Consider the following 12,623-nt stretch of genomic DNA (forward strand, 5'->3'; position numbering starts at 1 on the left):
TCTAGAGCAGCCCAGCCCCAAGATTTAATAGAATGAACAAATGAATGAATGAATTCAACTACAAACTAATAGAAAAATGTACGGGCCTTGTCACCGGAATTCAAAAGATTCAGTTTATAAGATTTCTTGATAGTGAATATTTTTCCAGCTCCATGCAGTTCTCTTAATAGACAGTAACTGGAGGTTAGGATCGAACCGCAGACCGTTGGAGCTGTGAGGTACTGACATGACCTACTGCATTACTATTGTCTGTCAACAGATTTAATCAATGAAAGCTAAATATTGTAGTCTGTAGGAACCTCGGCATGACCTCAGTCATTACAGTTACAGTTTCTTCAGGGGAGCATTTAATAATGTTACTCTAGCTTTGCATAACCTTGTAATGTAAATGTAAATAAACATGCCTACTTGAGTGACTTTAATAGAGTACTGTCAGGTATGGACAAGAATGAAGTTTATCAATGGCCAGGAAAAAATTATTTGAAATTGATAATGAGGGAATGAGCTATTGTAGAGTCTGAAATGACTTTTTTCAAAATTATTTTATTTTATTTTATGTATTTTATTTTATTTTGAGTAATTGCATTCAAAATGGCACACGGCTTTTATTTTGGAAGAAAGGCGAGTCGCTAATGCCTCCTACATGAAATCTAAGCTTCACACTATGTGGAGCTTGTCATTACGGTTAGCAAAACAGCTATTCAAAGCGGATGACTTCCTGCAGTTTATTCCTAAGATGATTTTAGTTACACGGGAAAAAGATTGGGAACCGTGTTTAGTGTCTTGGCATGTATAGATACATAAAAACCTCTCAGAGATTCTGCTAGTTTTCGGTAAGTTTTTCAGAAGTATATCTTTCGCTATCACAGCCGATGCCGAACTAGCCAAGTTCTAGCCAAACTCCTTTTGGTTGAATCCCAAATGGCTATCTATTGGTCAGATAGTGTAAAACACTAGCGCGTAGCCGCCATCATTATACAACCTATGTAGTGCACTTGCATGACAAGTGTTGAGCCATTTGGGATTCAGCCTGTAGCTTGCCGAGCTAGGCAGCTAGCAGCATTTTTGAACGTTATGTATTTTAATAGTTAAATAGCTAGATAGTGAGGTAACACTTTAAGACTGCTTAAATAATCACCAATTATTGTAACTATGCTTGTAATACATTTAATTATTATTTTATATCGAATAATACATCGAGAGAAAAGGGTTACGCGGTGCCGCTAGGGGACAGGAAACTCGCTAATTTAGCTAGCTAATCAGCTACTCAGCTAATCATACTGCTGTTTTGTTAAAAATAAGAATTGTTAAATGTAACGCTTGTATTAAATAATTTGAGTCAGTTTAATACAGTGCTTAAGTGTATAAATGTTTTTTATGAATGTATAAAAAAAAGATAAAAAACAAACATTCGACGCCAGAATTATTGGCACCCTTTAAGATAAGAGCTAAAGCGCTCATATAAAATAAACAGAGCCAGCAATGATACAGATTTTACTTTCAGAAAACAGCTGGAAGCTCTGACTTACAGTGTTGTGGTGTTGTCATGTTATTATTTCGACTTAATAACGAATTATTTCCAGATATTTTGTCGTTATTGAGACTTAAAAACTCATATATTTGAGTTATCTCGTTCAGGTTGACACCCTACAATCTGTCAGTGAAACTCATTCATGGAATATCAGCCTGTAACTCCTATAGTAAGACTTATAGTAAGTCTGGTTTACTTTATATCCTTAAAGTATGAATTAAGTCTGGCTTATTTACTGTAAGATGATTTGTTTTATTCCTTACTTGTACAAAATAACCTGGAAGATCTCTAGAACATGATTAAAAAACCGGATTAAGCCGTGGCTTTAGCAAAAGTGTTTTAATGCTGCGTTCAAGTGATGCGGGAAAGATCGTATTTACGAGTTGAACTCCAACACAAAGTCGTAATCACGACTTTTGGGGTTTTGTGTCAGTAAGAAAACCTGGTGGAGTCAGAGATTGCAAGGTCTGTAGATAAAGGGTAAATTAGTTGAAATTTAATTTGAAATTTTGAATGGATGTTCAGCAGTGATATATCTTTACCAGGCTTTTTTATTTACAATAAAACAAGCTAATTGCACAAAATACAACAGCATTATACAATTACGATACAATATGTAACGATATATTATGTATAATATATAGATAAAGTTTACAGTGGCTTCATAAATTGATTAAAAACATAAAAAAAAAAAAAAAAAAACACCTGATGCACATTGTTTGTTTTTCATTTTCTAGAAGTAGAGTTAAAAAAAAAACCTTAATGTATTTTTCGTAGTTAATTAAGAGAAAGTACACCGCCATATTGCTCCGATCAAAGTGACTTGAACGCATCTGACTTCGTAATTGAAACTTCCCAACTCGTAAATACAAACTTCCCAGGAGCACTTGAACGCACAGTAAGTCACTGAGACCCCTTTGGAAAACTGACTTCCTGTCTGGAATGGTTGTTTGTGTTTGGATATGCTTCCTGTCAGTCATTTTGTAGAGGGGTGGAGCTTCGTGAACAGGGGCTTAAATCATTCAAATGTCTAATGCGCCTTTAATTCTTATAGTAAGTAAGCCAGATGTTGCTTTAGTGGAATTCTCTTGCCACACACATGTCTAATGATTGATAATTCACCTAAATGAGTTCAGGCGTGGTCAAGGTTCTGACTTCTGACTCCTAACCCTTAAACCGATGACATTCCATAATAGCCACAGCAGGCATTTCAGTGTGACATCCTTATTTATACAATAAGACAATAAATACGCAAAGAGGAAATTTTTATGACCTATCCTATAAGTCAATAATGCTATTAATTATACAGCTAAATCACGATATGGTTGCAAGAACACACAAATGTTTTGCAATGGTCATCTTGGTTTCTGGCAGGGAATCGTGTTGAAAACCTGTGGTCTGTTCTGCAACATTGTTAGATGTTACAGGAAGATATTTAATGCTGTTCTCTCTTATTAACTATTTATGCAAAAATTACAGTGAATGACCCAGTATGTTTAATCTCAATAGGACTAATTGGGTGTGGTGTTCATATATTAATTTTGAGTCATTTTCATGGAAGGTTCAGATAAATCTTCTTTTGGTCTGGTCAACTGAACTTTGTCTAATGGTATTGGATCTGTTTATTGTCTTGTTCTCAGGTTCTTCCAGCTTGTCTGTAACTCGGTGCTGGGAAGATGAATGGATTGTCTGTCAGCGAGCTATGCGGCCTTTTCTGTTGCCCTCCTTGCCCAAGTCGGATTGCAGCGAAACTGGCCTTCCTACCCCCAGAGCCCACTTACACTTTACTGCCCGAACTGGACTCGCCCCCACCCATGACCTCCAACCAGAGCACCTCGGGCCTGCGTTCTCGGCTGAGTCGGAGAGGAGGAGGAGGAGACAGAGGTGGAGAGGGCAGGTGGAAGCTCCATCTGTCAGAGCGAGCTGAGTTCCAGTACTCCCAACGAGAGCTGGACAGGACAGAAGTCTTTCTGACTCGCTCTAGTCGTGGGAACAAAGTGGGATGCATGTACATCCGCTGCGCCCCCACAGCCAGGTAGAAATTCTACAATCGTTAATATTAGTAAATGTCAGGCTACCACTTCCATCCCACAAAGTAAATAAAATGCTCTTTTTTATTTATATAGGCTTTCCATGACGACAAGCATGAACCTTCTTTACATAAACTAACACATTACGGGCACATTGACGCTATTTTTAAAACGTGCAAGGTCAATAGAGTAATGCATTTTTGCAGTGATTTATTTAATTTCATGAATGAATGTGCTGCTATTTGTTTAATTGTAGGGCTGGATAGTAATGGTTGCAATCATTATTGTAATTGTTTTGGTCTTTTTTTTATTATTATTATTCACGATCATTTATTACTTATTGTGATTATCCGTCTGATTTAAGAACAGTTATTTTATTTGAGATTCATCGTCTTATTTTAATTAGACAAAAACAGCATTTACTGTCAGATTTTTGCATTAGAAGCCTTCATTTTATAGCATTAATCCTAAACTCCACCCTTAAACATGTTCACAAAAAGCCTCATACTTACTAAAGGACATTACATTTTTTTTTTTTCCTCCATTTCTTATAATCTTAATTTTTTTGAATATTAAGGGGGTTGTGTGCCGGTAAGCATTGCTCATGTTTGTGTCTGCAGGTACACGGTGCTGTTCTCCCACGGTAACGCTGTGGATCTGGGTCAGATGAGTAGCTTCTACATCGGCCTGGGCACACGCATCAACTGCAACATCTTCTCTTACGACTACTCGGGTTATGGAGCCAGCACGGGGAAGCCGTCTGAGAAGAACCTCTATGCTGACATAGACGCTGCCTGGCATGCGCTGCGCACCAGGTGAGCAAAAGTCATCCAGTGTGGGAAGATTTGGTTATTTAGGAAAATTTCATGCTGCAGCTACGCGTACTCTTTTACTGCTTTTGATCATCGGTGCTCAGAACTGACCTCCAGATTGCTCTAATTCACGTGAAGTGCTGATACTTAAAGCTTGATAGTGGGAACTGTATAGGATAGAGTCAAGTGTCCTTCTCCAGAACAGTGTCTGGAGGACATCCAAACCTGTGACAAACCTTAAGCAACATGTGACACGAGATATCAGATAACTACAGAAGTACATAAACATGTTGTGCAAAATGGCTTATATAGATGAGTGCAAAAGTTTGCATACCCTTAAGGAAAGGGGGAAAAAAACAAAGAATTTTTATGTATTATAACTAGATTCTAGACTTTTTTTTTTTTTTTAAATCCTTGCCAAGCATGGGTCTGTTTATTTACTTAAGTCACAGAGACATTTGAAAACCTTCAGATGCAACAACACACATGAAGTATACAGCAGCTCTGACAGTAGTACCTGCTTTAATTCTTATCACAGGTTTATGTTAATATACTCATTCTAATGCATTATCGTTGCTATAGTAACACCTCATTCACAGGGACTTGTATGGTTGACGCTCTACATAAACTAAACCACTAAACTAAGAAACATCTAATCTTTGATATGGTGAAGCTTGATATAAAGACACATTTATTTAATATTTGTGGAAGGAGTCCCCAGTGTCAGTGCTTTGTAGTTGGCGATGTTTTCCACCATGGAAAAGTCTTCAGAATAGAGGACAATTTGGTAATCGCTGTGTTTGAATGCTATTTGTTGTTCTGGCTTAGCTCACATACTACCTGGGACAGGCTAACTAAATTCAGTACTTCAGTAAGGCTTAGCCCACACATATTTCCTCACAAGTTCAAGTACTTTTATACAAAAATTTTATTAGTGAATAAATCAAATTTATATCAGGCTAAAGGTTTGCATCACCCGTTGTGAAAGTGATAAATATTTTCTAATAATGTATATGCTCACCTTTTGCCTTTGTAAGTGCATTTAATCTTTTCATCCTGATCTGCCTGTTTGTAATTGTGCCAGATGTTGTTCTTAACTCTGCTAGATGGCATACACTGCCTTTATCAGGTCAGGTCTAGAATCTAGGCGGTTCATTGCAAAACATTTAGAAAAGTTGTAAAATAGAGGTTTTTTCTAGAAATGTCAAACAGTGAAATAGGGAAGTGATTAACCACCAGTTGGTTTTGTTATAATAATAATAATAATAATAGTAATATGACTTTAATGCATATTATAATAATAATAAACTAACTTTTCCTTTAATTTATCTCCAGATATGGGATCAGTCCTGAGAACATCATCCTTTATGGTCAGAGTATTGGCACGGTGCCCACGGTGGACCTAGCGTCGCGGTATGAGTGTGCTGCCGTGGTCCTTCACTCCCCCCTCACCTCGGGTATGAGAGTGGCCTTCCCTGACACCAAGAAGACCTACTGCTTTGACGCCTTTCCGAAGTAGGTGCTTCCACTACCCAGTCAGCTACAGAGATTAAAACCAAGGAACACCGATATTCATAATTAGTTTGTAAATAACAGACTAGGTGGAGGCAATAAGCACAACAGTGCAAAGTGGAATAGTGTTTCCTGTGCCAAATACACCGTTGTCTGATATTGGGACACTTTGGTGGGCTTTACTGCTTTTAGACCATGACTACTTACTATTGATCAAATCACAGGTTTTGAATATAATTTGCTTACTCAGAATTATATGAAAAATTTGTCATTTTATTATGATACCTTACCAGCCCCCAAACCCCATTTAAAATATGTAGAGATTAGTACAATATTCTTGAGAAATGGCATGCTTCAGATGGAATGTAGGTGTGCAAGCAAAAGGCAACAGTTGATGAAGAAACATTTTTCTCAAGAAACTTTTTGTACTATGCCAGCATATTTCATAATCATACATTCTATTGAGCTAAACATCTGTATGTATGTGTACATACAGTACTGTGCAAAAGTTTTAGGCATGCAATCTTTTTAGTACAAATTTCGTTAGATGTTTATTTTATGATTTCTGCATTATTGAGTCAATACAACATTTTATATTTCAAAATATTACTTTGCTAACAAAAAAAATTAAAGGTTACAGAAACATGTTTGGATGTCAGTAATGAAAGAAACATAATATGTAACAGACTGCTTTCCAGACCAAAAAAAAAAAAAAAAACCCAGAATGAAGGCTGCTGAGTTTTGCATTTAAAAAAAAAAAAAAAAAAAAAAAAAAGTGACAGTCTGTCTCCAGAACAACTGTAGCAGATTCTCCAAGATGCTGAGTAAAACTTACCAGATAATTTCTTTATAAAACTGCACAAATTGTACCTGAAACTTTTTTTTTTTTTTTAAAGGAATGTCACACCAAATATTAACTTAGTGTGTGTGTGTATATATATATATACATGCACAGGCTGAAACACCTTGTTGATGAGAGAGATCAGAAGAGAATGACGAGACAGGAAGTGTTGACTCAAATAAGCGCTCTTTGCAACCGTGGTGAGCAGAAAAGCATCTCAGAATGCACAAGACATCAAACCTTGAGGTGGGTGGGCTACAACAGCAGAAGACCACATCAGGTTCCACTCTTGTCAGCCAAGAACAAGAATCTGAAGTTATCTTGGGCACAGACTCGCCCAAACTGGACAGCTGAAGACTGGAAAAAGGCCAGCTGATTTTTTTTTTCCCCCTAATTTTCAACTGTTCAGTTTTGATGAGGTTGTGCCTGCGATAACCTCAGATTCCTGTTCTTGGCTGAGAAGACTGGAACCTGATGTGGTATGCTGCTGTTTTAGGCCATCCACCTCAAGATTCAATGTTTTGTGCATGCTGGGATGCTTTTCTGCTCACCACGGTTGTAAAGAGTGATTATTTGAGTTACTATATCCTTCCTGGCAGCTTGAACCAATCTGGCCATTTTCCTCTGACCTCTCTTATCAACAAGGTGTTTCCACCCACAGAACTGTTGCTTACTCAATGTTTTTGTGTGTGTCTGTGAAATTCCCAGGAGATCAGCAGTTACTAAAAATACTAAAAACAGCCCTTCTGGTCTCAACATCCATGCCATGAACAAAGTCACAGAGATCACGCTTTTTCTTCATTCTGATGTTTGATGTGAAAATGAATTGAAGCTCTTGACCTCTATCTGCATGATTTTATGCATTGTGCTGCTGCCACATGATTGGTTGATTTGATAACTGCATAAACGGGCAGGTGTAGGGACGGCGAGTGTATTTAAGGATAGATAGATCATCCTGCAGAGCCGACTTTCACGTTGCTTTGGTAAACATGATGTAATTGTGGAGAAAAGGGACATGCAGATGTTCCAGCGCTTTTAATAACTGACATGGTCATAAAGCAGCTTTACAGAAATCCAGATGTAGGTTTAGATCCCTAATGAGCAAGCCAGAGGAGAGAGTGGCAAAGAAAAACTCCTGAGACTACACGAGGAGGGAAAATTTAGAGCAACATAACTCAAAAGGGACATTTCTGTGTGAAAACCTGACAGTGGGATTATGAGTCATTACTGTTCTACAGCTGTTCACAGTAAAGCCAACCTGTATTAAGTGTACAAGTACAAGTCTTATGTACAGTTCTACAGTATCGGGGTGAGATTATCCAAAGAAGCAAGAGTCTTAAGCGTAAACTATTTGCAAGCAACATGACAAAGCCTGTGGACTGGAGCACTCAACCGAAAATAAATGACATAGGATATGTCATTTATCAGCTTGTCAGCTTGTGAAGGTGGTTTCACAGCGCTTGCAAACATCATTTTGTGACGTAATCTTCATGATATTAATCAGTTTCTCTGTACTATATTACTATCTTTCAGCATCGAGAAGGTGTCAAAGATCACGTCTCCAGTGCTGATCATCCACGGCACCGAGGATGAGGTGATTGATTTCTCGCACGGCCTTGCCCTGTTCGAGCGCTGCCCCAAGGCCGTGGAGCCTCTGTGGGTGGAGGGAGCCGGCCACAACGACATCGAGCTCTACAGCCAGTACCTGGAGCGCCTGCGCCGCTTCATCAGCCAGGAACTGACCGCACAGTATGCCTGAAAATCCAGCAGTTCAAAGCTCAGTCCAAGTGAAACGAACACTCCAGTGTCAATTTGAGGGCCTGCTTCAACGTTTTCTACTCTGTAGGCTGGTAAATATTAACCTGTAGACCTGGATGGTTCAACATCTTGAAGCAGGACCTTGTGGGTCCAGTATAGCAGGGCAAAAATCACCACAAACTGTATTGTCATTATTTCTTCGTATTATTGTATTATTATATTATTATTTCTTTTGCTCAAGGCATCTACAGAGAGACTGCCATAAGTGCAATTTCTTAGATTAGTTCTTGTTTGGTTCAATATTTTGGGCTGGAGGATTTAATTTTCTGCTCCTTCCTGTATGTATGTGCTCTCTGCTGGACAGATTGGGTGTTTTGTCTGACCTTGTGGAGACCATTATATGGGTCAAGTGTGTATGTACTGATTTATTACAGACTCTTTCAAAAGCTTTTGGATCTCAAGCACTTCTTTTGCCCCCTGTTCAGTTTTGTTTGTCACTTCTTAATGCATTTGGATTGCCAGCCAGCCAGCATCTTGTGTGTGGACATGAACTGAGCGATAAATTTAGGCAGCAAGCAATATAACTTGGGTTACTGTGAATACAACACTAAGGCAACCTTGATACAAAAAAAAAAAAAAATAGTTCCATTTCCCCCATTTCCCCTCCCATGGAACAACTGAACTGAAAAGAATGACGTCCGTTTTCCTTTAACGCAGTTAAATTCACATGAATGTAGCTTTCATCTTTCATTCTCCACAATGATGCGTAGATTATGAGTAACTAGTGGTTTGTGTTATCTTTCCATCTGAGCTTCTCCGTCAGTGTGCTTTCCTCTGACTCTCATTCATGTCTTTCCTGAACTCTTTAAATCTTGTATATATTTCCCTAAATGCTCTGTCTCACACGTTCACACTCTGTCTCACTGTGACACTATACGCATTAACTATTCATACATCATCTCAGTGCCTCACCTTTTAATTCACAAGTTTTCTTGTGAATTAAGAATGGGTACTTCTGTTCTCTCTTCCGAACTCTCCGACGTTGTTACACCCTTTCCTCTTTCTCATAGCGGCAGTGTCTGTAAAGCTTAAGAGATGGTGAGAGATTTTGAATATAAACGCATAAAACAAAAACACATTGCTAATTTGTAAGATATCCTTCCTCTTTTTGGTATTTCTTATTGCAGACAGTTTTTTTTAGTATTCTATTTATGACATTAACATTTCTCGCAGTTTAGCTATACTTAACGCATTTTAAGAACATTACGAAGAACTTGCAAATCTATTTTTCTAAGAGTAAGTTTTTGCTCTAGTGCTCTAGTTTTATCTAAATCAGAGCCATTCTTAAGGGACTGGACAATAGTTTTATTGCTATTTGGTTGAAGTGGAAAGAGGATAATTCAGCCCTATCCCTAAGATAATTAGATTTGCCTTTGTCATCAATCTAAAGCCGCTTTTGAACATGACTGCCTGAATGGCGAGATCTTCTAATTTCACAAACTCAATTTAAATTTCCAAAGTAAAATACCTTGGGTTTTTGTCTCAAAACGCAATAACATCAAAATTACACGTATTATAGGTGTAAGCTGCAGTCTCACAGTGTGTGTACTCACACCCTCTACACTCCAAATGGCAATAAACCTAAACTTCATGATGCAGATGTTTGGAATAAACATTTTAGAAACCCTCATATTTAAAATGATTAATGTATTATTCTTTTTTTTTTTTTCTTTTTTTTTTCTTTTTCCCCCCAGCTGCAGCCATGTATAAATGTGTAGTCATGTTTCCGTTGGTGAAAGAAGCAACTGAACTTTTTTCCTTTTGTGTATCCTTTTCTTAGCTGAAGAATGTATGTGCTGTAATGTAACTGATTAATAAAAGTGATGATGACTATGGTAGAAGTGTTCTTAATTGTCTCAAATCTGGTTCATTAGAAGGTGTTGATTCTTTTTCAGCTCTGACTTTAGTTCCAGCTGTAATTCAAAACACAGATTTATATGAATGCCCTCATTCAAATACGTATTCCACATAATCTAAATCTAATAATAAACGAATAAAAATTGTTATATAACAAAACACAATTGTTGATTTTAAGCTTTCATGAAGCTTTTCATGAGGTTCCAGTGTCGAAGATTTGTAACTGTAAGCTGTCTGACATGGGAAAGTCTTCAGGACAGACGACTTTGAGTTTTTGGATTCTCGGTAACATGACAAGGGGAAAAAAAAATTGTCTTAACTTCAAAAGAGAGAAAAATAGCTAATATAAGTGAGAACAAGAAAAGGAACTTTCCACATTGTTAAATTGAACTATAATCAATTAATAGTATGTTGTTCATAGTACAAATACAAATACAGAATAAGTAAATACAAATCCTAGTTTTTGACAAATTGCTCTTGTATTGGAGGAATAAAGCATTTCGGGATGTGCTGTTATTGGAAAATACTCACGTATTGTGTGGTCACAGTAATGCTGCTTTGCATTGAGTCACATCACACCACTCCTCTGTGGATTAATTTTCCATAAAAGCACGTCCTGTTGTGTTTTATTTCTTACCCAAGTTCTTTAGGTTTAACTGCATACGTAAGGAATAAAACGGTTATGTTTATGGTGTGCTGTTATAGAAAAATAATCAGCGACGGGATTGATGTGATGCAGCCCAATATGAAGCAGAGAAACTAGAAAGCACAAAGTTCTCTGTCCTGAAGACTCTCTTGTGGCAGATTTTTGATCTGGTTATTATTAGACTATATGAAGTGTCCAGCATATAAGGTGTTACTATAGAAACGATACCATATCAGAATGAGCATGTTAATATGAATAAACCTGTGATTTGAATTACAGCTGCCACTGCTGTCAGATCTGCTGGTAAAGGAAATGATACACCTTCTGACCAGAGATTAGATCTTGTATAAACACTACCTTCACTGTTACTCTGTTCACTGTAACCACTAGATGGCAACATGCCTCTTTCTTTCAATTCTGCAAACCACCATGTATGACTACAAGAAGCCACATAGAGTAAGTAGCTGTTAATCCTGCTCTCCTGCATTGCATTCATAAATCTGTGTTTCATGCAAATAGGCTTTCTTTGTTAGGAATTAGGGTTTGAATTAGTATGACACCAAGTATAAAATATCTGCTTGCAACTTTGTATTTTTAAAGAGAGTGAATAATCACATAAACTCTGCAGTGGCAGTGCAAGGAATAAATGATTTGCTTGATTAGCTGCTGAAATGTTCTATTAGGAGAGTGTGATTGCTGTAGTTTATAAAAGCAATAAAACTGCTATTTGTTTCTAATTTCATTAAAAATGTTCTTCAGCAGGTAAACGTCAGTGTTTAAAGTACTTTTAGCATATTTCAAGGAATGCAACACACCTAAAAAAAAAAAAAAAAAGTCCCCCTCCTTCTTTTACATTGTTAGACCTGTGTAGTACGAGCTCAAATTTCAGATTTATTATGACAGTATTCTCTTCCAACCCAAAAAAATAATACCACCATGTAACATTCATTCATCTTCAGTTAGCAATTTATCCTTGGTCAGGGTCATAGTGGATCTGGAGTCTATCTTGGGAACACTGGGTGTGATGTGGGAATACACACTGGATGGAAGGCCATTTAATCTCAAAACATCACACACTCATTCACACCTAGGGGCAATATAGTCATATATGGCATATTTTTGGGAGGAAACCTGAGAACCCAGAGAAAACCCAGTGAGAGCCTGAGAAAACTCCACTCAGACAGTAACCCAAGCTCAGGATTGATCCCGGATTGACCCTGGAGCTATGAGGTGGCAACGCCCAACAGTTAATCGAAAATACATTTCTGAAGAAATTTGAACGCAGCAATTGTCTACTCATCTTCTGGGATTATTGAAGATACAAAACCACATGTAAGGTTATGAGTGAAATTCCGCTCAGTGCTTACCTACTGAGAAGCAAAAGCACTTGATTGTGATTGTGGTCTGCTAGCTTTCACTTCTTATTAGCCATCTTATTGTATTTAGCTCATTCTAAAGTGGGCTTTCAACCTCCAGCAGCTGCTCTCAGTTACGGTAGAGGGAACGGCATGCCCTACAAATCTCACCGCTCTAACACACTCAACCCATTTTATGAAAGACTTGATAATTGCCTGAT

The 12,623-nt window shown here is 37.7% G+C and overlaps 1 protein-coding gene across 2 annotated transcripts; it reads left to right on the forward strand.

Annotated features, from left to right (window-relative positions):
• The first annotated feature begins 641 nt into the window (after nt 1-641).
• On the forward strand, nt 642-10,379 carry abhd17aa (abhydrolase domain containing 17A, depalmitoylase a). Of its 2 annotated transcripts, none has more exons than XM_026925860.3 (5): nt 642-833; nt 3,172-3,566; nt 4,182-4,376; nt 5,709-5,888; nt 8,260-10,379. In XM_026925860.3, exons 2-5 carry the CDS (start codon nt 3,208-3,210, stop codon nt 8,483-8,485), a joined length of 960 nt encoding a protein of 319 aa, XP_026781661.1. In that variant the 5' UTR covers nt 642-833; nt 3,172-3,207; the 3' UTR covers nt 8,486-10,379. The 2 variants fall into 2 exon arrangements, with proteins under 2 accessions (XP_026781661.1, XP_026781662.1); XM_026925861.3 differs by lacking the exon at nt 642-833 and adding an exon at nt 874-1,712.
• Nucleotides 10,380-12,623: the final 2,244 nt, after the last annotated feature.

This window comes from Pangasianodon hypophthalmus, chromosome 21, assembly GCF_027358585.1.
Source record: "Pangasianodon hypophthalmus isolate fPanHyp1 chromosome 21, fPanHyp1.pri, whole genome shotgun sequence".
Lineage (NCBI taxonomy): Eukaryota > Metazoa > Chordata > Actinopteri > Siluriformes > Pangasiidae > Pangasianodon > Pangasianodon hypophthalmus.